This window comes from Photinus pyralis, unplaced genomic scaffold, assembly GCF_008802855.1.
Source record: "Photinus pyralis isolate 1611_PpyrPB1 unplaced genomic scaffold, Ppyr1.3 Ppyr1.4_LG7, whole genome shotgun sequence".
Lineage (NCBI taxonomy): Eukaryota > Metazoa > Arthropoda > Insecta > Coleoptera > Lampyridae > Photinus > Photinus pyralis.
In genome coordinates, this window is record NW_022170738.1 from 25,206,379 (window position 1) to 25,233,180 (window position 26,802).

Here is a 26,802-nt window from a genome sequence, read left to right on the forward strand (position 1 = left end):
TTTTTCTCTTTCTTATACAACTTTAATCATAAATGGTGTTAAAAATTCGAAAATAATGGAGAAAAAACTCTGTCAAATGGTCCATATTTCACAAAATTAAGATTTATTGCTACCGTAATGCAATAGTTGTAATAGTTGTAGGTAGGTATACTATTAGCGGTGATTATCTACACACTTTGGCACTTGCACAATCATTCAAGTTACAAGCAAATTATGCCATTATCTGTTTTAATTATTGATATGATTATATAGTACGACCTTCAGTCAGTTCAGTTATCTATCGGCATTAAAGGGGAGATGAGTAGCGTATCGGCAATATTAGTTTTGGTGTTATTAGTTAATAGCGCTTTCGGCGCTAAAATTTTGGGAATATTTCATGCATTCGCTTACAGTCACCAGCAACTCGGAAATAAGATTCTCTACGAACTCGCTGCGCGAGGCCATCAAGTTACCGCTATCATACCCGCTCCATTTGTCCCGAAAACGCCGATTAAAAATTATAAACCTGTGACATTTGAGTTACCTGACTTTGTACATGGTGAGTTGATACATTTACATAACTGTAACAGTTGACGCTTCCATATCTATAGATAAGTTGGATTTGTATAAGGAATCTGAAAGGGGAGTCTTAAGCAAATTCATATTTATGGATGTGATAGGAGTCGTTTTTACTGAAATGGTTTTTAACCAAACCACCGTACAAGAGCTTTTAAAGTCAAACGAACAGTTTGATATGGTTATAATGGAACAATTTATTAATGAGGCATTTAAAGGGTTTTGCTACCATTACAAAGCGCACTGTGTGGTTGTCAGTACAATAGGTACTTCTAGATGGACTGATTTTCAAATGGGCAACCCAATCAACCCTGCATACATGCCCGATATTTTATTAAGTTATTCGAGCAATATGAATTTCTACCAACGGCTAATTAATTCCCTAACCTTTCTCCTGGGAACAATACACTTTTTTCTATCTTCGTTGCCTAAACAGAACGAAATAATGCAGAAGTATATACCAGGAGCGCCGCATCTAAATGAGTTGTATTATAATTCCTCTTTGATGCTTTTAAATTCTCACACCAGCATTAACCCAGCAGTACCGTTGGTACCAAATATGATCGAAATTGGAGGTTTCCACGTGAGTTCTCCAAAGCAATTACCTAAAGATTTGCAAGAGTACTTAGACGAAGCCAAAGATGGTGCCATTTATTTCAGTATGGGCTCGAATTTGAAGGGAAAAGATATGAACGAAGACGTACGAAATGCTATTTTAAAAGTGTTTTCAAAGTTAAAGCACAAAGTACTGTGGAAATGGGAGGCCGACGTTCTTCCTAACCAACCCAAAAATGTTCGTCTGGGAAAATGGTTTCCCCAACAAGACATATTGGCACATCCCAATATAAAACTTTTCATTACCCACGGCGGTTATTTAAGCACAACCGAGGCAATCTATCATGGGGTACCGATAGTTGGTATACCCGTCTTTGGGGACCAAGAAATGAACGTGGCTACAGCGGAGATTGATGGATACGGAAAGGGCGTCAGTTACAAAACTTTAACGGAAGAATCTTTTGGAAACGCCGTCAATGAAGTTTTACGTAACCCCAAGTGAGTTCGCCTAATTGCCAATGATTGGTGATCACCTTTGACCGTAGGTACTCAGAAAATGTAAAAAGGAGGTCGAGAATAATGCACGATCAGCCGATGAAGCCCTTGGACAAAGCGATGTATTGGATCGAGTATGTTTTGCGACATAATGGAGCACCCCATTTACGCACGGCCGCCCTAAACTTGCGTTGGTTCCAAGTGCTCTGCTTGGATGTCATTCTGTTCGCAGCGATAACGATGTTTGTAACTACTTTTGCTGTCTATAAGGTAATAGTTATTACATGTCGAAGCCGATCAACAAAATTGAAACTGAAAAAACCAACAAAAAAGAAAAATTAGATGAGGTAGAGATAAGTTACTTAATTGTATTTACGTGCTTTTGTTGTACAATATAATTAAAGTGTTTTCACAATTTCACAATTAAAGCGTCGTCAATTAACTGGCTGATTAATTTTCTGAAATATTTCATTTTCTCGGGTATGCCACTTCACCGGTCACCGACCCCTATACAGGGTGATTCCTATAGTACCTGCCACCGTTTGGGAGCGTGTAGGTGGTGCGTAGGGGAGTATTTTGATATAGGACACTTGGGGTCGGAAATCTAAAATAAGGGTGCCAGAGCCAAATTTACCTTCTGGAATTTCGCGCCTGTAGGTAGGCAACCCAACCGGCGGCGGTGCACACGGAGCGATCTCAGGCGGCGATGTGTGGCTGACACTTGATCAGAATTTTGTTTAAACCCACGAAATCCCGTCTGCAACGACGCGTATCAAGTGAATAAACACTATGGCACGTTTTACTAACACGGAATACGCGGACATGCACTTCATGTACGGATTGGCAAATGGTAACGCACGAGCTGCACGACGAGCGTACGCTGAGCGGTATCCAAACCGTCAGTTACCCTGCAGACAGGTCTTTCAAGAAGTTCACTTCCGACTGTGCGAGACAGGGCAATTGCAGGTAAGCTGACGGAGGCTTAACTTTACACACAGATTCGTGATGCACATCGATACTTGGGTCATTTAAGCACCCATTTCGAAAAGTTTGTTTGTTTACACCGACCTCCTCCTATTTCGCAGCCCACTAGCGCCCGTGATCGCGATCGCCCGTTGGTAAATGCCTTAGAGGAGGATGTGTTGGAACGTTTCGAGGCAAACCCGCGTACTAGCACTCGACTTGTAGCAGATCAGGTGGGTTGTAGTCAACACACAGTGTGGAACATCGCCAACAACAACAACTTACACCCCTATAAGTTTAAGAAAGTGCAAGAGTTACGGCCGGGTGACCATGAAAGGAGGCTGGAATTCTGAAACTTAGTCGTCCAGGAGGAAGAAGCTAATCCGAACTTTCTGAGGAGCGTGCTAGTTACTGACGAGAAAGGATTCTTAAGAGAGGGGACCTTCAATCCTCGTAACAGCCACTACTGGGCGGACCACAATCCTCATGAAACGTTTACGCGAGGATACCAGGACAAGTTTTCTTTAAACGTTTGGGCTGGCATCCTGGGGGACAACCTACTGGGGCCTTACATCCTCCCTCCGCGTCTAAATGCCCATAATTACCTGATTTTCCTGCGCGAGGTGCTACCAGAACTTTTAATGGATGTTCCAGTGAACTTGTACTGGGACCACTGGTTCCAGCACGATGGGTGCCCTGCTCACTACGGGCGGCAGGTGAGGGAACACTTGGACCAAACCTATCCGGACAGATGGATCGGCCGTGGAGGTGCGGTGGAGTGGCCTGCCCGCTCGCCCGACATCACCCCATTAGATTTTTACTTGTGGGGTGTGATGGAAGCGCACGTCTACGAGACTCCCGTCGAATCCGAAGAGGACTTAATTGCGCGCGTCGTCATGGCCGGAGAGGCTGTTCGCCAGGACATAGGAGTCTTCACGCGAGTTCGAGGGGAGTGGTTGGCTAGATGTAGGAAGTGCATTGAGAACAACGGTGGCCACGTTGAACACTTGTAAACGTTATTGCTTTTGACTGTCGTTTTCCCTCCTTCCCTCCCATGTCGCTTCCTCGCTCTGCATCGCTCCGCGCGAAACGTCGGTCGGTTGGGTTGCCTACATACAGGCGTGAAATTCCAGAAGATAAATTTGGTTCTGGCGCCCTTATTTTGGATTTCCGACCCCAAGTGTCCTATATGAAAAGACTTCCCCTAGGCACCCCCTATACGCTCCCAAACGGTGGCAGGTACTATAGGAATCACCCTGTATGTCAGTATGATAAGGGGTTAATATTTCCAAGTACCTTGACCAATAATAGACGAATGAAATTAAAATAGAGACATTTCAGTTGTAGTAAGTAATTTCCAAACCTTTCGAGAGATCCTCCGGAGCGCCTCTCAACTTTCTTTCTATTGTATTTAAAAGGACGATGATTAAAAAAATCATTCCCTCAGGTCTTTCTTAAGCTTTTCTTAATTTTCTTTTAAATATATTTCGGAATTGTTACTATTACTACATTCTTCTGTGTTTTTTCAAACTATCCTCAAATACCTTTCACCTTCATTACATGTCGTCTAGAAATTTTTCCTTGAACAATTCTTCTCAATTCAGGTTCTCGTCAAGCTTTTTGAAAGTCCCTCAAGTTCTCTTCTCTCAATTTCTATTCACGTTTTCATGAAGTTTAGAGAAAAAATTAAGAAATTCTTCTTCTGTTCTCGGTCTTCCTCAGAAGATTCTTTCAAATTTCTATCAAATTATGTTTGCTACAAGTTTATCTCAAGTTCTCTTAAAGTTCTCAGGTTCCCTTCATGATTCTCCAAGCCTTGTTTAATTTCTTTTTAAGCGTCTTTTTAGGTTCATCTGAAGTGGTTTCCTATCGTTACTCTCAGATTCTTCTGCAGTTCTTTCAAGTTCCTATCAATTTCCCCTAAAATTAATTTTTCTTCTCAAGTTCTTCGAGTTTTCAATTTAATTAAGGTCCTTCAAACTTGTTCTAACGGATCGCGTTATTTTTATTTTTATGTATACCTATATAATATATAGTTAGCAGTCTTTTCAGTATTTTCCGAAGGGAAGGCGTGATATCTTCAGCATCCAACCAACTGTAGAAGGCATTTCCGGTTGACGAAGAGTTAAGAAGATGGGTATTACTACCCGGTAGCCCGTGATCCAACCACCAACATTCTGACACGCCTTTACGTATCACCTAGAATCCCAGGGTACCCCCAGCTTCGATTAGGCAACACGTCGTAGAACCTCACCCACGATTTCGCGACGTCGATTGGGATTGAGGTCACTAAAAATCCATTGCAATTAATTTCACCTGTTTGGAAAGATGCTCTACCCCACATAACTCGCAAAAAACGACGAGAAAAAAGCCCAAATTCATGTTTTAGCAAAAATGACCCTAAATTAATTAAATCTATAAAGTGACGAATGGAATGGCGAATATCGTGTTGCTCCATTTTTCCTGCCGTTGCGTGTTTATGTCAATAAGCTGGTGAAAGAATGAGATGAAATGGATATCCGTGAAGTGCTGTGATCATGTGAAGTACGTAAATACGATTTCAATGTAAAGACCTTTAGCATCTTTAAAGTACTTTGGAATTATAATTTTAATAATAGATATTATGTAGAATATATTAGTAATTTTCTAGAACCTTTGGAACTGTTGATCGTCTGTGGCAATTGGCCTTCGGAATGTACGAAATGGTTAGAAACCTTACCACCCATGTGGAACACTCGAGATTTTTTCGATTTTTCTTTGTACCTATGGCTTTTGAAGGGCCGTAAAATGTTACTTCTTTTCAAATAACTAAGGTACCTTCTTTAATACCTCTCTCTGGTTTACTAGCAGATCCGGCGGAATTCGTACCTCCTATCAGTCCCAGATGGAACGAAAGCTCAGTTTTGGCGGCGCACGCTTCAATTTTACTAAAAAAAGAAACCTTCGCGGGCATTTACCCAACCATTCTCTATAAACATAAAGTTTCATCGCAATTCGATGAACTGTTTAGGAAGGCATAAGAGACGTGCACCGCAATTGCTGGCACGAATTTTATTAAATACGTATATACAGGGTGGACCAAACCTAAAAATATTTTCAACGAAATTGCAATTGTTATACAGGGTGATTTATATCAAAGTTGCATTTTTTAAATGTAACCCCCTGTATATTATTGACAATTTCGATTCTTTGGTCAATTTTAGCGTGACTTTATGTATTACACATGATACCTAAAATGAGTCGTTTAGCCGCAATCCGTCATTTTTTCAAAAAGTAGAGGACCAGTAAAAATTGAATATCGCAGTTATCATAAAACTTAAAGGGCCGCGACTCTGTTAAGTCTGACAGATCTGTTAATGGGTTTATTTTAAGGCCTCCTAAGAAAATTATGCATATAACGGTCACAATTTTAGAAACTCTTAAATAAAACGAAAACCATAACAGATATGTATAGGCAATGTAATAATTGATTGATGTAGAATTTTTTTCGATATTTGGAGTCCAAAAAGTTAAAGCAGGTTTCATTTGAAAAAATCAACTTTTGAAGGTATGAAGTTATTAAACTTGACCATCAATTTTAAAACAGCCTATAGAAGGGCGATCAAAATCATTCGCATGCAGCATCACGTCAGTGTTGTTGATTTTGGAACACTTTTTGAAATTCAAGTCAGCGGAGTCATAGGCCCTAAAGAAAAGCAGTCAAACGTCAAAAAATCTTGAATAACTTGAAAATCTTTAATGCTAAGTGTAGGGAAATTCATGTAGATTTCCAAAATGCTATAATTAAAATAGATGGTGTTCTATTTAAAATAAGAAAGTTGCTATCCACATCCCGTAAAACCGGAAGTTAAACGATATTTTCTTTCGATAGATAAAAACTATGTTGGTATGCAAATTTTCAGATTTAAATTACTAATGGAAGTCTAAATTATACTTTTAGGTAACGGTTTGCGTGAAAGAGCCTCTATACAACCAAAGTCCCAGTTTGTTACAATGATACAAAGAATTGAAATTTGTTTGGAACAGCAGGGAACAGTTTTTCAACATGTTCTAAGCTGGAAAAATAACTTAGTTAAACAAACCGTTAATGGTTTCAGTTATTTATAATTAAATAAACAATTGATAATGGCACAATCTGCTAGACAGATAGGTAGAGCAACACCTTATATGAAATGACGTAATATAAAAACGGGCGTTTTATGAAAAAAATTAAGTTTTTGTTGTTTTTGTAATTGGACAGATCAGGCACAAAAGATGGAACTTAATTATAAAAAATACCAAAGCGTGGAAGTTTTTCAATGAATTAGTATGAACTCTTCAAAAACATTTCTTGCGGATTAAAGTACATTTAATACTTACCATTATCTTCTGCAAATAACATCTTTCAAATGGCCTCCACGGTTGCTTCTACAGGTCAAGTTTTGCATATAAGTCGACGATATATGTATATATGGTAAGTCAGGTTGGATTCCATTAATGTTATTTTCTAATTGGGTAACTTTTGCTGGTTTATTTCAGTAAACTTCGACTTGACATACCCCGAGAGAAAAAATCAAAGGGCGTCAAGTCGCAAGACCTCGATGGCCAATTCACACTGCTTCTTCAATCCGTTTTGGACCTAGTCCTGTAGAAGAACCGTGGTGACCATTTGAAAGGTTTTATTTTCACAACATACTGGTATTGAATGTATTCGCAATAAGTAAACGTTTTTGACGATAACTTTACACACAATTTCTTATTTTCAGATGAGACACACTTTTTTATTTTTGTGCATTATTCATTATGGTGTCACGTGAATATGATAGTGTTTGTTTTCAAAAATAAGACTCTGAAAACTCTGCAACATTGCACTCCGGTTCTTCAAGAAAAAAGCTCAATCCATTACGTATTTAAATTTTAGAAGTTGTCATCTTCATTCGTTGATTTAATTTAATCGTAAACCAGCCCGAAATGCCCACCTCCCCTCCCCCTTGTTGTATAGGTAATACCATTGAGTTTACACGCTATAGACAAACGGTGTAGGCTTAAAAAATGGCAACACAAATGGAGCTGGAAATATTAGTATGGAGCTGGGCCACCAAATCGTCGCAGCGCCACTCTCGTTGTTATTACGTCATTAATAATTATTGTTCCTCAGCACTGTTGGAGATCACAGTTTAGAACTCCTTTTATCTATAGGTTGGCTTTGAATAATAGAAAAATATAATGTCAAATTGAGTTAGTCAATAAATAAAAATACGATTTATTTCCATTTTGCTGTGTTATGCTGCGCTATATTCAATAAGCACTATCCATAAACTTGTTTTTAGTAAGCGCCGCACGGAAAACTACGGCAAGTGAGATAGAAATATAGATGTCGCCTTAGAAAAAGAAAGAGGTCTTATGGGTATCGCAATTTTATATACAGTTGCGCCTCTTTACTATTTTTTACTCAACGTAAGAACGCAAATTTTGCATAAAGCCAAACCTCCATGGCATCAAGACGAAAAGGAGTTTGTCATAAAGTTATATTGGTGTTACAGGTCTCCGGCAACTCACAAATTTCTGAAGGCAAAATATCGTGTTGCCCGCAATACCTATCTACCTTAAAAGAATGGATTTCGGCATCTAAATCCACTACAGATAATTCAGCATAGTTCGAACAAATTAAACTAAAAAGTTAGTATACTTTATCGTCAACAAAGAGTGGGTGTTATTTGCTTCGACGAAATGTTCATAATCGCCATCATGTTCATCATCTGCATTTTTTCAGTCGTCGTTAGAAAACTCCATCTTGGACATTGAAGTTGATAACACTAGGTACATTACTGGAAGAATGAGTTGATCTACTTTGCGATCGAAAAGTTTAATTGCACACGATGTGAACAGCTTCTCAGAAAACCACATCAAACCTTAATGACGCCAAGGAACTATTAATTTTACACAAATCCTTTGAAATTAGGAAATTAACGCTGTGCATCGGCCATATCTGTTAAATTGTTGCTAAGAACTTTAAATTTTGTAAATGGTCTTTGTAATACTATTAAGAGTACTTCAAACAAAAATGTACAGAATCAAAAATTAAACGAATGAAACGTCATAAATTTGCTTGCGTTCATGGTCGTCCCATTCGACGTCATCATTAGTACTTGCATTGCAATGTGTTTAATAAGTTGCCTATTTAACGCAAATATTCGCTACAGTAAGCGGCTGCCATTTTCCCCTATTTCTCCGTTTGTCTATAGTGTATAAAGTCAATGGTAATACGTATCAACTATCAGCAGTAATTACACACATATTTTAGCCCTTGCCATAGAGGAAATACAATCTATACCCTTGCACAACATTTCAGGTTTCAAGCAAACATACCTTCACTATTCAGCGAATTTACGGCATTATCTTTCCCAGTTCATGATATGATTGTATCTTATGATTAACCTTCAGTTACCTACCCATTCGCATTTCAAAGGGACATTGGTGGTACGATGAGTAGCGTATCGGCAATATTAGTTTTGGTGTTATTAGTTAACAGCGCTTTTGGCGCCAAGATTTTGGGAATATTTCTTGGATTCTCTTACAGTCACCAGCAACTCGGAAATAAGATTCTCTACGAACTCGCTGGGCGAGGCCATCAAGTTACCGCTATCATATCGGCTCCATTTGTCCCGAAAACGTCGATTAAAAATTACAAACCTGTGAAATTTGAGTTACCTGACTATTTAAAAGGTGAGTTGATACATTTAAACGGTAACAGTTATCGCCTCTATACCTATAGATAACAATTTGGATTTCTACAAGGTGCATGAAAGTGGAGTTCTGAGCAAAATGTACTTGATAGACGCGATGAGAGTCTTTTTTACTGAAATGGTTTTTAACCAAACCACCGTACAAGAGCTTTTAAAGTCAAACGAAAGGTTCGATATGGTTATATTGGAACAATATATTAATGAAGCATTTAAAGGGTTTTGCTACCATTATAAAGCGCACGGTGTGGTTGTCAGTACAATAGGTACTTCTAGATGGACCGATATTCAAATGGGCAACCCGATCAGCCCTGCATATGTGCCTGATGATTTATTAAGTTACTCGAGCAATATGAATTTCTACCAACGGCTAATTAATTCCCTAACCTTTCTTCTGGGAACACTACACTTTTTTCTATCTACGTTACCTAAGCTGAACGAAATAATGCAGAAGTATATACCAGGAGCGCCGCATCTAAATGAGTTGTATTATAATTCCTCTTTGATGCTTTTAAATTCTCACACCAGCATTAACCCAGCAGTACCGTTGGTACCAAATATGGTCGAAATTGGAGGTTTCCACGTGAGTTCTCCAAAGCAATTACCCAAAGATTTGCAAGAGTACTTAGACGAAGCCAAAGATGGTGCCATTTATTTCAGTATGGGCTCGAATTTGAAGGGAAAATATATGAACGAAGACGTACGAAACGCTATTTTAAAAGTGTTTTCAAAGTTAAAGCACAAAGTACTATGGAAATGGGAGGCAGACGTTCTTCCCAACCAGCCCAAAAATGTTCGCCTGGGAAAATGGTTTCCCCAGCAAGATATACTGGCACATCCCAATATAAAACTTTTCATAACGCACGGCGGTTATTTAAGCACAACTGAGGCAATCTATCATGGCGTACCGATAGTTGGTATTCCCATCTTTGGGGACCAAGAAATGAACGTGGCTACAGCGGAGATTGATGGATACGGAAAGGGCGTCAGTTACAAGACTTTAACGGAAGAATCTTTTGGAAACGCCGTACATGAAGTTTTACGTAACCCCAAGTGAGTTGGCCTAATTGCCAATGATTGGTGGTAACCTTTGACCGTAGGTACTCAGAAAATGTAAAAAGGAGGTCGGTAATAATGCACGATCAGCCGATGAAGCCCTTGGACAAAGCGATGTATTGGATCGAGTATGTTTTGCGACATAATGGGGCACCCCATTTACGCACGGCCGCCCTAAACTTGCGTTGGTTCCAAGTGCTCTGCTTGGATGTCATTCTGTTCACAGCGATAACGAACTATTTTTGCTGTCTATAAGGCAATCGTTATTTCCTGTCGAAGCCGATCAATAAAATCGAAACTGAAGAATCAAGCAAAAAGGAAAAATTAGTTGACTATTCCTCAACTAATGATGAGATAGAGAGCAATTATTTATTGTATTTATGTGTTTGTTAAACATGTGTCTTGTACAAGATAATAAAGATTCAAGTGGAGAGTAGTATCATTGAATTTATAAATTAAATGACGTAGTATCTAAGGTTCCATTCTGTCAGATCATACAACCGAATCCTTCCCGACCTTTATGGTAAAACGTTGTATCTTTGGGACTTCCTTGACCAATTGAATCCATAACTGATCTTGCGTAAGTTGCATATCAGTAATTCACAAATTAAAAAAATGTATTTTGACCCAGCTGGAGAATTTTCATTAAGTTTAATGCCAAATTTTAATTTCCTCTAGATGGACGCAAAATCTATTTGCAGTTCGATTTTGTTTTCCAGATCGGTTGAAATGCGGTGGTGGTACGGAAACTCGGGCGCCACCAAGAGATGCAAACTAGCCTTTGGACAAGTATTCTGGCAAAGGTAAAAAATGCAAACGCCGTAACTACGGTGCAGGAAACACGGCGCGACAAACTCCGATCTAAGTCAAAATTGATCGGTAGGATACCACTTTTAAAACCTCGAAAGCAGAAAACCAAAAGAAAGAAGCTCCTTCTAAATTAACCGTCTTAAAAATACGGGACCGGTGTCAAAATTCAAGTTCTGCAAGGTCACATCTGACGGATGTAATCTCGACTTAATCGGAGGCTGTATTACCTGTAACTCAATTAATTAATCACGATTAACCATACTTATGCAATTAGCTGGAGTGAAATTCCAAACTTCTGCAATCCATGGCATATTGAATTCGCAAGCCAAACGGCGGGATCATCGACATCTGTCGATATCTACGTAAACTGCATGTCCTCGACTGGTTTTAAACTTGTTTTAAGGAGACAAAGACCTGGGTGGCTGAAATTCTAAAATATTAATTTGCCTCGTCCTGTAAACTAAATGGCCAGAGCTTTCGGACGCAACAACAACAATTGAAATATGTTCTATGGAATATATAACAGGAAAGTTTGCAAACGGCGCGTTAGTTGCAGCGTTAATTACGGTAGCGGCGGCTGTAACACAACAAACTCTAGAAATTAAATTAAATACATTTAGCTTCTATCTTTACTCCAAAAAGTAGCATGCTAGACTTCAAGTTTTTTTTGTACACATCAATTCCACTCAAAATGGAATATAATAACCCAACTGCGCAACTCAAAACCAAAAATCAAAACTCCGCCAAAACCAATTGAAACTCAAGGCACATGATCGTCAAGTAACAAAGTTGGCATCAAGTGGTACGATCTACGTTGTGTTGTAAAACGAACTGGTTTATATCTGTGTGTGTGTCGCCATAAGGATAGCCGATCAATCGGTCAGCATAAATAAAACACAAGAAATGGAGGTTTTGAAATTTAATTAAAAACTTTAAATCAAAAACAATGAAATTCAATTCAGGGTTGTCCCTCTCTTAATCACACGAGATAGCCCTAGGGCCTAGGGTCTTTATTGATTACAAGAGAGGGAAAAAGAGCTATTGAAAACATTCCAGGATAAGTACTCACTTACTTTCTCATTTCTTTTCCAATTTACATTATAATAATTTTCAACTCGGCGTTCAGCCTGTACAACAACATCGGAGAATTCTTTTCCCTCGGGAATTTCATTTCTTTCGTAATTATAATTTCACACTGATATTTGAAATATTGTGCCACCATCTTTCACGGAAATTAATGTGTATACTACTACCATTGAATAAGTAATTTACTTATTCAATGCTACATGGTAACGGAGCCGGATATTCACACCAAGCGCTCACGGTACGAAGAATACACATAATATATAATTTCTGTTAATGGTTAAGAGCTCAGGCTCCAGCATTAGGACATAACATGTCTCATTATATGACAATATAGAGTTAGGGGTTTCGAGACCCATTTATTTATTTATTTATTATCCCTCTCTTGTTTTTGGGCCCTCAACAGGCATGCGCCCAATTACAGAGTGATCCGCATAATGCTATTTAGAGGTGTCTCTGCAGAAGGTCTTAACAGTATGTCAATATAACATAAACATTCAAATATTCAGGAGTCATGAAAATATCAGTACATGTGTAAAATGTAATGGAAGCAAAATACCACAGCAAACAAAATCAATAAACATATTTCGCCCTCATATAAAACAAACAAAAACCACCTATCCATCGTACATCACCAACAACTGACTTTTGAAACCAGTTCCAAAATACCCTAAACTAAACTATCTAACCACCCTATACATGAATCTCGAATGAAAGTCACCCACACCAATGGAAAATTCCCCTTCAAATTCCTATGCGCCAAAACTATAATACGCCCTAAATGATAGTAACACTTGACTAACAATAAAATCCACCCAGCAACTCGTGAAGATATGCTAACATTAGCTATTAACAGCTACATGGAAATTTTCTAACACAAACGCAATTGCACAACTTGCGTTGAGAAACAATGTATAAGCAATATTGAAATTAACAATAAAGTTAAGTTCAGCTTGATAGTTAAACAAATTAAAAAAGTAATCGTAAACGATTTACAAAAAACGCATTTCCACTTGCATTCATTTCCCAAATATTTTGCTTTGGCATTAGTTTCAGCTTTATTCGAGGTGCCTACATACAAAATTTCATTCAAATATCTTAACAACAATTTGCATCCGGACAGACAGACGGACGGACAGATAGGCGGCCAGACGGGCAATACAACACTATAAACAATCTCGAGGATCGTTAATAAACGGCAAATGTGTAAAATTATGGTACATGAAAAAATAGATTTTTTGTCATAACTTTTTTCTTAACCGGCAGAGAAAAAAATCCTTTCTTTCTGCAAGCCTCGACACCATAACGAAACAAATAGCGAAAAAAGTAGAGCAATAGCTCTTAAGATAAAGAACCAGTAGCGACCGGACGGACGGACAGACGGACGGGCGGATGTACAGACGGACGGACGGACAGACGGACGTATAGACTGACGAACAACAGGTAAACTGTCTTGAAGTGTGTTTCACTAATAATGGCCAGTATTTTAAACAACTGATGTAATTATTTTCATTGTTTTGTTTTGTTTTTTTAATTCATCACACAGACTACTTGATTAAAATAAAAAACCGTTGATATAACTGGTATCTTATTTTCAATCTTATGCTATGATAGCTGAAAGAGAATTAAAAAATCTATCAAGTAATCTAAAAATCCAATATGGCGCCTATTTAAGTTTAACAAGTTGGTAAATGTTCCTCAAAAGTAGCGTAGTTACATCAATTCTAAGTTATTAAACGTACCAAAGACAGTAACTTTTATATAACACTTTTTTTATATCTCTTATACTTTCGATGATATGACGTTCAAGGAAATGGCCCATTTTAATTTTTTACATCGAAACTATTCGACATTTTGAATTTTAAATAAGCATCTAAATCTGCAAAACATTGTGCATTTAATCAATTCTTTATCTTTAATAATAAGAAAGTTACCCAGTAAATCCTTTACTTATTTATAATCTACTTCTACAAATACTGCTTCTGTCACAGTCACGTTTCTTACATATTTTAGTGCATAAACTCTAAAAATTGTTCAAAATGGAAAAAGTAATAAACCGAAAATGGCACACAACAATTAACGGCGACACTGGTTTCTTAAATGACAGTCATGACAGAACAAAATTACTAACGAAATTCAAACCGTCAATCTAATAATGCAAAAAATACTAAAACCTTACGCGCGAAATTCAAGCGATCATCACTTCTAATGAATCACCCGGTATCTGTGCTAGTATAGGGACTTATCTGATAACCTTAGTATCAAGTTTAAGTTATGTTTCACGATAAGTCGCGTTATTTAGTCGCAATGAAAGCCACACTACACGTGCTACTACTACAAATAACATTTATTACTTTTGCACAGAGTGCCAAAATTCTTGGAATTTTTCATGGATACTCCGGTAGCCATCAACATCTTGGGAACAAGATTTTACTTGAACTGGCGGCGAGCCGCGAGAGGTCACCAAGTTACCGCAATTGTGCAGAGAAAATTTGCCCCAAAGACGGCTAATGAAAATTACCAACCCATAATGATTGAATATGATTCTTATTTGAAGAGATAAGTGCGTAACCACAAACGATCCCTTATTTCATTGTTCCCTATCGACTAATTTGTATAAAAGTGCAGAAAGGGGATTATTAGATACAATATCTAGCACAGCTGGCACTGGACTAGTTTGGACAGAACTGTTCTTCAATCAAACTAGTGTTCAAAATTTGCTGAAGTCGAATCAAGAATTTGACATGGTTATCCTAGAGGAATTCCTAAATGATGCATTCAAAGGCTTTTGTAACTTTTATACAGCACATTGTGTTTCGGTGAGTGTCGTTGGGCCATCGAGATTTACAAATTTACAAATGGGCAATCCACTTAATCCCTCTTATATGCCTGAAATACTTTCAAGATATTCGAGTGAAATGAGCTTTTTCCAACGGCTTGTTAACACCTTTTCGATTTTTTTCGGAGTTATCAACTTCTACTGGTCGATTTTGCCGAAGCACAATGAAATTTTGCAAAAAAACTTTCCAGGATCGCCTCCCATAACCGAATTATTTTACAGAACTTCATTAATGCTCCTAAATTCGCACGTGAGTGTCTCCTCGCCAGTACCTCTTGTACCCAACATGATCGAGATTGGAGGTTTCCATCTTAATACACCAAAGGAGCTACCGCGAGACTTGCAAAATTACCTAGACGAAGCCGAGAACGGCGTCATTTACTTCAGCATGGGAGGCAATTTGCGTGGCAACGATATGGAGGAAAGCAAACGGAAAGCTATCATAAAAGTATTTTCCCAGCTAAAACAGAGAGTGTTGTTGAAATGGGATAATGACACGCTTCCTCGACAACCTGATAACGTTAAACTCGGCAAATGGTTGCCTCAGCAAGATATTTTGGCGCATCCTAAGATTAAACTTTTTGTAACACACGGCGGCCTGTTGAGTGTAATTGAAGCGATTTATCATGGCGTACCAGTCGTGGGCATTCCTGTTTTTGGAGATCAAGAGATGAATATGGCAGTTGCTGAAGCAGATGGGTACGGAAAACTACTGCGATTTAGTGATTTAACCGAGGAAGCCTTTCGAGCAGCTCTCACTGAGGTTTTAAACAACGACAGGTACGTTTTATATTACTGAGAATTTGGTCAAGTTCCGTTTTTAGGTACAGGGAGAATGCAATTCGGAGGTCGAGAATAATGCACGACCAACCGATGAAGCCGTTGGATAAGGCAATGTATTGGATCGAGTATGTTTTGCGACATAATGGAGCACCTCATTTACGCACGTCCGCGTTAAACTTGCGCTGGTTCCAAGTGCTCTGCTTAGATGTCGTCCTGTTCGCAGCGATAACGATGTTTGCAACCATTTTTGCTATCTATAAGGCAATAGTTATTACATGTCGAAGGCGACCTACAAAATCGAAATTAAAGAATAAACCAAAAAAGAACAATTAGTTGAGGAATGAGATAGAGATCAGTTACATAATTGTACGTATTTAGGCGTTTCTTAAACATTTGTGTTGTACAAGACAATTATAGTGTTTTCACAATTAAAGCGTTGCCAATCATGTGGAGTGTTTAATTTTATGAAGTATCGAAGGTTTCATTCTCTCAGGTGAGGTCACATAACCAAAATATTTCTAAACAATGTGATTATGCCACCTCACTCTATGTCAGTATGGTAACACGTTGATACCCTTGGGACTTGAGATGTTAGCCTGTGTCAGAATGGCACTATCGCCCAACAATATGGGTTTACCTATAGGTATATGTGAACCTGGAGGCTGGAACCTCTCCTAGACCAGTGTACTTAGCAATTTTTTGGTTAAGTTGTATATAAAATCGAATGCATATTAATCAACTTCTAATGGGAATGTTGATAAAACCAAAAACCGTACTGTAGTTTCGGGAACCTAGATGTCAAGAAAAGCAGCGAACGGCTAACTTATTTACCTTGTTGCGTTTTTTTGTGTACCGATTTAAATTCCGTTTAAGTAACCTTAGACTTGTACCATAGATGTATTTGGCTCAGAGTAAGAAATAAAGATAGAGATGCCTTGATGCTTATCTATGCGTGCCATCATCTCGTTTGTTTACTAACATTGCAGGAGGATAAGTTGTCACATTTCACGAGATAGTTTTTAAGGGAATATTAATAATACATGCATCTCGAGTAATCTAAATGGATTTTTAGATGCTTATAAGAGTTCAGTAACCCAAACAATTTTAACTTACAATTAAACGGCGTAACAAGAAAAGTTATGGTGACTAGTGCACCACAACGGCAACGCTGTAACTTTGTTTTCCGTTGAGAGGTATTTTGTTTATTTCGTTAAAACGTGATTCCTTAATTTTTAGGCGTTTTTATAGTGGAGGACTTATTCGATTGTGGTGTATTAATTTATGGGAGCCCTTTGAAATGGGGAAAAAGCTGTATTATTTGTGGAATTATTGAATTACCTAACATAACCTTTTATCCGTATGTGTTTTGAAGTCATAGACGTGTATACGGGAATTTTCGCATTTTAATGTATTTAGATTTCCTTCTAAGTTTCCACTTTGAAGTATCACCATACCAAGGTCAATAGGGACCTTTCAAACACATACAGCTTTTGGTCATAAATATTTAGTGATACGTTATTACGTTTGCACATGTAAACAAAACATAAACTTTGTTGCCCATAAAAATAAATAAACCTTACGCCACTGACTAATGTTTACTTTCTACCTCTCAACGGTCAAATTGACTGAGATGTTGGTTCAAAACAAACGTTCACGTTGTTATAGCGTACGCGTACTCTATCTTTATTTCTTACTCTGAGCATTGAATATCCAACTCCTCAGAATGCTTATTACAATAGTAATATATGGCAAAGATCATGTAGTATGATCTTTGTATATGGGAAATTATTTTTTAATGAGTTAAAGAACCTGTAGATGGCATAGTAATGCAAAATTAGCATAATCATAGCTAGGGGGAAAACCAAATATATAGTGGGTTTAAGTTGTGGAATTTCCCAACAAATCAAAAGCTATTACTACCTACCGACAGAGTGCAATGTCGGCAACTGCGATCTTTGCATCGATTTTTTACACAAAGCGCGAGTTTTGTAACGTCCCTAATTATTTTGCCGATTATTCTGCACGATTTACGTTTCAAAATTTGAAATGAATTAATTGCAAAAGTAGGAATATTTCCGTTTAAAGAATTAATTTTCATTTCTTAGTATAATTAGAATTACTCCGAACGCGTATCCAAATAAATCGAGAGGCCTTGAACTATATTTTAATAAAGGCATCATTCCGTCACACATGTCTTGAGCACGTTAAACAATGGCCATCCATTCATAATTTAATTTGTAAACGTAAAGGTGTTATCGCAGAGAATTCTTCACTAAGGTCACAGATAAAATTGGGTATTTTATCTGTGCTACGCTAGATTCAATCAAGTTTAATTTATTTTGAAACATTACAATTTTTTAGTAATAAATATTGTGTTTATTTTACCCACAGGGATTTAATTAAATTGTTGTTTCATTGTCCCAAGATTGGACGGTTTTTTTTGGTAAATTGATTTTTTTAACTCTGGCATTCAGTGTTATTCAGGCGACCATTGTTATCCCTACCAACTTGTAATTTAAACAAGCCTTGTAATTTGCGCAAGTCTTGTTAACCAGTGTTATTCAAGCGACCATTGTTATTCTTACCAACTTGTAATGTAAACAAGCCTTGTAATTTGCGCAAGTCTTGTTAACATTCAGCAATTCAGATGACCATACAAGCAACAAGACTTGTTTTAACTCTTGTAAAATGTACTTGTTAACTAACGCGGTTGCAATTGCTGGCGTTAAGTCCAACAAGAGTGGTTGAGAAATCTATTTTAATAAGATCGTTCTATATGTTCAGTTGGATTTCAACATAGTTTTTGCGAATTCGACATTTATTCTGAAAAAAAGAGATGGACCAGGACTATTTACTGCTTTTGCACATGTTACAACAAGCAGATGAGAGGTAAGTCTCAAAATTAATTAATTTTTTAAATGTCAAATTGGATTATCATTAATCATTTTAGATACCAAGTTAATTTACGAAGACGGACACTCCGTGATGCAAGTAACCCCATGACGATGCCGGAAAGTACGTTCATGTCAGTGTTCAGACTATCTAGGGAATTGGCTCAGGATGTTATAGATGAACTTAGCCCTCATCTTCGGCAGGAAAGAGGACCAACACCAATACCAATTTACCTTAGGATTCTTGTGGCGCTGCACTTTTATGGACAGGGTAGTTACCAAAAAGGTGTTGGTAAGGACTACCACCTAGCCATGTCGCAGTCATCAGTCAGCAGGTGCATCGCAGAAGTCACTGATGCAATAAACGAGGTAATGGTAGACAGGGTGAACTTCCCAACAACATTTCAACAAAAAAATGCTGAAAAACTGAAGTTTGCCCAAATTTTACATGGATTTCCGGGGATAATAGGAGCCATAGATTGTACGCATGTTGCAATTCAGTCGCCACCTGTTCATCATCCAGAATACCCAGCAATTGTATTCTACAACCGGAAGGGTTACTATAGTATCAACACACAAATAATTTGTAGTGCCGATTTAAAAATTTTGAATGTTAATGCACGGTTTCCCGGGTCTGTGCATGATTCGGCCATTTGGACAACTTCAGCCATATATCAACATTTAAGAGACGCATACAATAATGGAGATACAGGATCGTGGTTGATAGGTGACTCTGGCTATCCCTTACAACCGTGGCTCATGACCCCATTAGGTGGACAGGGTTTAACACCTCAAGAGCAACGGTACAACGTAATACACAAAAGGTGCCGTAATGTTATAGAAAGGCTAAATGGTGTGTTAAAAGGAAGGTTTAGATGCCTACTGCGACACCGTACACTCCATTATTCCCCTCTACGAGCTGCAAAAATTATCAACGCTTGTTGTATTTTACATAACTTATGTATTGAAAGACGGCTAGAAAATAATGAGGAATGGCCTAACGAAGAGGACGAAATTGTTGAAGATAATTTCAATAACATACCACAACAGGAACAAGGCAATGTTCTTCATATAGGAAGAATAACTCGAAGGCGAATTATTGATAATTATATAAATTAATAATCATGTACATAATACGTTGTAAAACCTTTATTCTTGAAAATTACATTTAATAGTCGTTTCAATTCTATATTTACATTTTTCAAAGCGTTTGTAATCTCAGTGGTGTTTTTAATTAGGGCAAGCTGTCCTTTTTGTAAAATGTGAAAACATGTACGGTGGAGTTTTCTCATTCGAATCCCTTAAATAATTTGTTTGAATGGTTGTAAGTATAAAAAAGAAAAATACTTACTGCTTCTGGTAGACTTTTGGTTGTTTATTAGACCAGATCTAATTACCAAACCTTTTGTCAACCCCAACTCTTTAATTGGCATTCCCGTAACTACAATTTTAGTTAACACAGATATTAATTGTAGCTCTAAATCTGTTAATACAATTGGTATTGGAAGTCCACCGCCAGTTTGGAGTTGAGCCAAATATATGTTGCGTGCCTTTTTTTTAACATTGTTTGTCCAATCAGCAAACACCTGTAAAATGTTGATAGAGAAATTTCTATTGGTGGACTAATCTCATACCTTCTTCCATTCGCTCATTTTTCTAGCTGTCCTCTGTAAACTATTTAATTGGTCCACTAGCTTATGCCATTCTTCTTCGGCTTCCTTCTTCTCTCTCAAAAACTGAAGATAGTAACTATATTGCTCCACTGTAGTTTTAGTAGATCTCTTTTCTATAATTGAGAAATGTAAAATAAATAAATATAGCAATCAGTATACACATTTTATTATCGAATAAACACGATAACAAACACTATTTATTTTCAATCGCAGTTGCAACACTGCGAATTGCATCTGCAATGTCGTGCAATGCATTTGCAACCAGTGTCAATGAAGACTGATGTGCTGCCTGTGATGAATGAAATTCTTTTAACAAGGAGCCAGCATCATTCGCTTTAGATCGGCGTAATTCTGTTAACGATATAATTACACAAATTAAATGTATGATTCATAACTTACTAGGGGTTTTATCCACTTTCTTAGGGGTATCTTTCTCGGAAGACACAGTTTCCCAGTTAGATGTTGCTCCTTTGGGCGAAGGTGTGTTTTTTTGGGGGGGTGGTGTTCGAGACGGTGTACCTTCCCATGTCATAATAGATGTTGGATCATCGGATTGTGCTATTTCCAATTCTAACACAACGTTATCACCTTCGAGATTGATTTCTTTTTCCTAAAATGTCATGAGATTGACATTACAATTAATACAAAGCCAACCAATTGAAAATATTGGTGTAGGTACTCGAAATAATTTCAATCATGGCCGTTTGCACCGACAAATTTAAGCAGAGCTTAGCTTAAAATCCATGGCAACGATCATTGAGACAACGGTTTCCATGGATTTTAAGCTAAGCTCGCCCATCAGATTTATACCTGCACTAAAATATCCTGTGCCCCCAATTCTGTGATCGAAGAAACACCTACAATCACTACAGGCTTCATCACATTGATTAGTTGCCTTTCTAATTCTTTCAGAGGTTTTTTCTCCCTGGCTTTTTTCTTCGTGGTGGATTTCCATTCGTTAAACGCCTGAAATATACAAATTCGAATTACGACCCAAATACATAATAAACATAGGTATAAACCACTTTTATTTGTTGAATACAAACCTTCCTCCAATTGTCAACAGTTCGTGAAGGTCCTGTCCCAACGTTGTTTAATTGCACAACCATTTCGTCCCACAATTCTTTAATGACGTTAGGTGACATCCCCGGTGATAATTTACCCGTTATTAAGACATCGTGTTTTCGTATGTACTCCAAATATATTTCATATTGTTCACAACTCGTTTTAGGACCTCTCTTCGTAGTCATTACTAGCAAAATATAAAATTATAACTTATAAATTAACATTTTAATACTAAAATATAAAGCATTTGTACTTACCTAAAGTACAGCAAGCCTACTCAGAAATAAATAATCAGAAAATTTACAACACTAGGTACATAAAAATTGTCAAAACATTACACCTAACCTATAACTGGAACACAAATAATGACCGGTTACCACATTTTTGTTATCAGCGGCAACTTCATGCTTGTCACACTAACAAGATTGTAATTTTTCAAATTGTAGGATAACAAGTGATCATCTGAATATGAAAAGTTAACAATGTTGTTAAGGCAATTGGTAGCGCTCTTGTAATCTTTACAAGACTGGTTAAAATAACAATGGTTACCAGAATAACACGTATTGTGGGTTGTTCTTTACAAAGTTGCAAGAGCACTCATTGCTGTTAACAAACATAAACAAAAGACCAGTTGTTATTTTAAATCCATTAATTTGCTAAACTGCAACAACATACTTGTGCTCGTTTACAATTACGCTGCAAGCTCAAAGCTTAATGTGCAGAATGTGCTTTACCGTCGGATTATGAGGTTTTCTTGTTTATGTTGAACTTTCCTTAAAAGCGCTAACTGAATATTAATTACCTATCGCAGATATGGGCTGTGTTTGTAAACAAATAACGTCAGGCCTGTACGTTTTCGAATATTAATCATCCATTTACACTAACTTTAAGAAACGTTGAAACTACTTGCCAACAATACTTATATTTATTCAAGCTCAAACATTGTCAACTTCAAAATTAAATTATAAAATCCATTTTGAATCGCACATTTATTTATCACTTGCTAAAATTCATAATAGAAAACCATTTGTACGCCACGGTGCCGCCATGTTTTTCTCTAGGCATTTTTCATACACTAAGCGTTTTTCAAAAATATACTGTATAGAACGACATAACTCTGCATTTTTATATCCCTACATAGGGCTCAATGCAAAAATATTCTTAAATTAGAAACAACTCAGATCTAAAGGGTATTTCACATTTCATTACGCGTAATGAATTAGAAAAAGTTGATTTTCTTCAAAATTAGACTACCTTATTTCAGCTTTTTAGAAAGTTCCCCATTTAAAGCGCCCACTGAAAGTAAGGGGGAAATGAAGTGTCTGGTATTTGAAATGCACAGAATTCACCGTTTTGCATAATGAATGCCCCTGATTAAATTCGATCTAACATTTTCACACATTTTTTCTTTCAATTTAATAGAACATTGCGTGCAAAGCGACCTTCTAAAATCATAAATAAATGCAGAACGAACGAATTTAAAGTCTTAGCAAAAAACGCGTTTCCCATTTTTCTCAATTTCTCCAGAATCTCTTGAGCTGCGTATATGATATATCTGTTGTTGAAAGTTAAACACAGTTGTGACGTGACGATCCTTTGACTGAAGCTTTTCACTTCAAAAGCACAAGTTGGCAATTTACATGGTTGCTACAAATCAATTTTGCATTTCGTAGGTTAGTCGTTTGCGAAGAATCGACAATCGGTGGTAGAATTGCAAACTGCAGCATGAGCTTTTTCGAAATTAATCTGTCACGTTTAATATTTATGAAGATCTTTTCGTAGTAATAGGTGTTATCTAGTCGATATTTATAATTCAGTAATCTTGCTCCAAATTAAGCTTCACTTTCCGCATAATACAATTAAATTAAGGATTTGAAAACGGCCGCTTTCATTTGCTGTTTACCTACGGAATTAAATGAATTCTTCGATCGTATATGTAGAACTTAAATGCGGCCCTAATCGTAAATAGTGCACATCTGTGGTTAGTGCTAAATGTTGTATTTAAATTCAACGGTGAGGGTCCCTTAAGGGTCAGCACGAAACGATGTCGGAAATATGTTTCCCGTGGGAGCCAAAAACGTGCTAAGAATCCCTATATAAAGGGCCCAATGCAAATATATTTTTAAATTAGAAACACCTCAGATTCTAAAGGGTATTTCACGTTTCATTGCGACGAGTACGCATAATGAATTAGAAAAAGTTCATATCTTCAAAATTAGATTACATTATTATTTCAGCTTTTGGAAAGTTTCCCCATTTAAAGCGACGCCCATTTCAAGTAAAGGGGAAATGAAGTGTCTGGTATTTTAAATGCACAGAGTTAACATTTCAGAAAGCGCCGTTTTTATAATGGATACCTGTATCTACCCTAATACTTACTACGTCTTCTGATGGTCGTACTTCAATTACATTACGCGTTAAAGATTCGCAAGAAATCATGTCGTGTTTAAATTGTTCTTTACGTGGATATAATTTGCGTTTATTTCGCTCTATTCGGATAAAAGGCAGAAAGCGTATAGTCTAATGCGCTAAGCGATGCTTCTCCATTATAAAGCAACTCTTTACTTCCACTAAGGTGTTATCCCATCGAACTAATGCAAGTTTCATTACTGTACGTCCAATTGACAAATAGAGGAATCATAAAGGCGCGGTGCTGTATTCGTGTGACTAATTTCAACCCTATTTTGGAGGACTTTTACCCTGCCTCGTGAGCAGATGAACTATAAATACTAAATTTAAAGGAAAGTATACTTTCTTCAACTTTATAGTCGTTCTGATTTAGTAGTCACCGCCTTTAATGGTATTCATTATTTGTCGTGACAACTCACACTGCATTTATTTCTAAAAACACAATTTTCGTACTCGATTCAATTGCACCTCCAATAGGCAACTTTATGTAAAAGCTCCCCAGCATTACCTTAAAAAGTCACTATCCAAGTAAATGGCCCAAAGTTTTAATATTTAAGAATTGATCTGGATGCAACCTAGTATAAAAAACTGAGGATGTAAAATTGAGAATATGAATCGTTTTACGATTTATTTATTTGCAAAAAAATCTTTTAACAATGCAAAAATTCAACATGGCGCCTTTCTGATCAAAATGAAAAACTTGTATAAGATGCAGATGTTTCATTAAATTATTATTATTCTTAACTTTTACTTTGACCCGATTTTTCATATCTTCGAAACAGCGTTTGCATGAGCGAATAATACTTCAAAGCCATGCCCATTTAACAAAATTTCTATATTAAATAATATAATGTGTAATAATGAAGTTACTCATGTAACCCCACCTAATATAGCACACCCTGTATGCGTAATAATTGACCATTTTGCAAAACTTACGCAATGTTGAAGATCAATAGGTATAGAAAATTCGTACCAGAAAATTCAAATTCAAAAATTTGCCTCTAGAATATTTTCTCCAAAGAAAATCTGCCCTCACGCAAAGCCGACTCGGAAGATTCGCTATCAAATATCAGATTCATGAACCCCCTCATATCAAAATCGCCCCAGTATATTCACCATCGAAAACTCACCCTCGCTAAGTTCGTTTCTAAAAGTTTAATTTTAAAAACTCGTTCTACTTCTGTCCTGGGTAATTTGCCTCTAAACACGTACCAACAAAGAAAAATAACCCCCTGGAGTTCACATCCCAAGGATATGCGTCAAAGAATACTATCCCACTAAATATTCCCCCTTGTGTCCGAAATATTTGCCATATTAAGATATGTGCCCGGACAACTGTCCCCTGGAAAATTCCCCGTGGCGCAATACTTGCTTCAAATTGGTCACAAGATTGATCTCGCTAAATGTGGCCCCAAAAATTTCCCTTAAAAATTTCAGCGTACATTCCCCCCTGGTGTACACGATCCAGAAACATTCGCCCCTGAAAGGTTCGTCCCGGAATACTTGTCTCTGAACGATTCGCCACGAAATATTAGCCCCCACAAAACGCCCGCTCCAAATATTCACCCGGTAAATGCAAATCCGCCTCGGAATATTCGTCTCCGGAGAACTCATTCACATAATATTCCCTCCTATAGAAAATTTTCCCCGCTGTAATACTCAGGCACCTACTTTAAAAGTAGCACGATTCTGGAAGCTCAATTTTAAAAGTTCCTTCTGTTTCTGTAACAGGATTGGCGACGGTTAAGGTAAAGTAAATTCCCCTCTAAAAAGGTTCTAATATGAAAAATCGCCTCCAGGTAAATTCGCTGGTCTCAGAAATATTTTCTGTCAAAGTATTCTCCCCGGAATGTTCGTTTACCGACGAAAATTTGCCTCGGATAGGAAAATCTATCTTTAGAAAAGCTAGACTCATGACTTCGTAATTCAGGAAACTCGAGTTTGAGGTATTTATTGGGGTAAAGAAAGATGCGAAAGAGAGATTCATTTTGATCCCCTTTCAATACTTATTTTTTATACTTTTCGGAAGTTTTGGTTTATGAAGAGGTGCAATTATAGATGAAACAGTCTGTACACATATAATTGATTCAAACGGTCCCAAACCTTAGGAGCCAGAAAGATAGATTTGGCGGTGTTGAATAGACTTTTGGGTATGCCCTTACTGATTCCCACTTTGATTTTGACGAAATGTGGGTATCTGGGAATCTTTCATCAATAACTATATGTACATATTTTCCTTTTAGGTGGGGGGGGGGGGACACCGATAAATTTAACACACGAGATTACGAAGAATTTATATCGCGTCCAGTGTAACTAGTGAGTTGAAGCTCAACTGCGGTACTAAGAGTACCTGGTCCGCATACGGGTTCGGGAACGGGTAAATGTATAGGGGGTTCTGTTGATAGAGCAACCTTGGTTGAAACCCCACCCGCTCGAAAATTATAAAACACATTTATTAACATAGAAGTTAGCCAGTGATTTAAAGTGTGCCTAGTGCCATTTCGTCACCAAACATCAATCCAGTTTTGATCTAACATTTGTTAAGAATTTAAAATGCGCCTGGTGTGAAGTACAATACCGTACACCCCTGTATGTTCAAAGGAAATAACACGCCAGTGAAATGCAGGGAATGTCAAGTCCGTGCGCATGATCGGTATTCTACTGTCAGCTATCTCTCTCACATACGTTGGCACAGATTTAGTGGTTGAAGACTAATTCTCCCTACATTGCTTTATTCCACGCGACTTTAACATTGTGCTAACTGGGAACACTTCAGTGAAACTCGGTTACATTTTGTATTGCGTAGAATTTTTGTTGCAAACTCGAGAGACTTTCTCTCCAAAATAGTACATAGAAAAAAATGTTATAAATGCGTCTCTTCGTAATTGCCGCTAAACTAAAAT

At 37.4% G+C, this 26,802-nt stretch overlaps 4 protein-coding genes across 4 annotated transcripts; all 4 read left to right on the top strand.

The window, feature by feature from the left end:
- The first annotated feature begins 235 nt into the window (after nt 1-235).
- LOC116177135 (UDP-glucuronosyltransferase 2C1-like) lies at nt 236-2,047 on the top strand. The gene is made up of 3 exons (XM_031496016.1): nt 236-538; nt 591-1,608; nt 1,656-2,047. Exons 1-3 carry the CDS (start codon nt 298-300, stop codon nt 1,945-1,947), a joined length of 1,551 nt encoding a protein of 516 aa, XP_031351876.1. The 5' UTR covers nt 236-297; the 3' UTR covers nt 1,948-2,047.
- A 5,848-nt stretch (nt 2,048-7,895) lies between these two features.
- On the top strand, nt 7,896-10,601 carry LOC116176133 (UDP-glucuronosyltransferase 2B14-like). The gene is made up of 4 exons (XM_031494607.1): nt 7,896-8,830; nt 9,128-9,273; nt 9,323-10,343; nt 10,391-10,601. The coding sequence occupies exons 1-4, from the start codon at nt 8,805-8,807 to the stop codon at nt 10,599-10,601; spliced, it is 1,404 nt and encodes a 467-aa protein (XP_031350467.1). The 5' UTR covers nt 7,896-8,804.
- Nucleotides 10,602-14,493: 3,892 nt separating this feature from the next.
- LOC116176667 (UDP-glucuronosyltransferase 2B1-like) lies at nt 14,494-16,307 on the top strand. The gene is made up of 2 exons (XM_031495392.1): nt 14,494-15,858; nt 15,903-16,307. Exons 1-2 carry the CDS (start codon nt 14,984-14,986, stop codon nt 16,192-16,194), a joined length of 1,167 nt encoding a protein of 388 aa, XP_031351252.1. The 5' UTR covers nt 14,494-14,983; the 3' UTR covers nt 16,195-16,307.
- A 2,079-nt stretch (nt 16,308-18,386) lies between these two features.
- Nucleotides 18,387-19,936, top strand: LOC116177423 (putative nuclease HARBI1). Its single transcript, XM_031496398.1, has 2 exons — nt 18,387-18,750; nt 18,812-19,936. Exons 1-2 carry the CDS (start codon nt 18,698-18,700, stop codon nt 19,869-19,871), a joined length of 1,113 nt encoding a protein of 370 aa, XP_031352258.1. The 5' UTR covers nt 18,387-18,697; the 3' UTR covers nt 19,872-19,936.
- Nucleotides 19,937-26,802: the final 6,866 nt, after the last annotated feature.

Excerpts from the sequence above, each read along its gene's own strand:
- LOC116176133 (XM_031494607.1), top strand. The coding sequence starts at position 8,805 with ATGGTAATACGTATCAACTATCAGCA. Across the intron at positions 8,831-9,127 it reads ATACGTATCAACTATCAGCA|TCACCAGCAACTCGGAAATA; the intron begins GTAATTACACAC and ends ATTCTCTTACAG. Across the intron at positions 9,274-9,322 it reads GTTACCTGACTATTTAAAAG|ATAACAATTTGGATTTCTAC; the intron begins GTGAGTTGATAC and ends CTATACCTATAG.
- LOC116176667 (XM_031495392.1), top strand. The coding sequence starts at position 14,984 with ATGGTTATCCTAGAGGAATTCCTAAATGATGCATTCAAAGGCTTTTGT. Across the intron at positions 15,859-15,902 it reads GAGGTTTTAAACAACGACAG|GTACAGGGAGAATGCAATTC; the intron begins GTACGTTTTATA and ends TTCCGTTTTTAG.
- LOC116177423 (XM_031496398.1), top strand. The coding sequence starts at position 18,698 with ATGGACCAGGACTATTTACTGCTTTTGCACATGTTACAACAAGCAGAT. Across the intron at positions 18,751-18,811 it reads TTACAACAAGCAGATGAGAG|ATACCAAGTTAATTTACGAA; the intron begins GTAAGTCTCAAA and ends TAATCATTTTAG.
- LOC116177135 (XM_031496016.1), top strand. The coding sequence starts at position 298 with ATGAGTAGCGTATCGGCAATATTAGTTTTGGTGTTATTAGTTAATAGC. Across the intron at positions 539-590 it reads GTTACCTGACTTTGTACATG|ATAAGTTGGATTTGTATAAG; the intron begins GTGAGTTGATAC and ends CCATATCTATAG. Across the intron at positions 1,609-1,655 it reads GAAGTTTTACGTAACCCCAA|GTACTCAGAAAATGTAAAAA; the intron begins GTGAGTTCGCCT and ends CTTTGACCGTAG.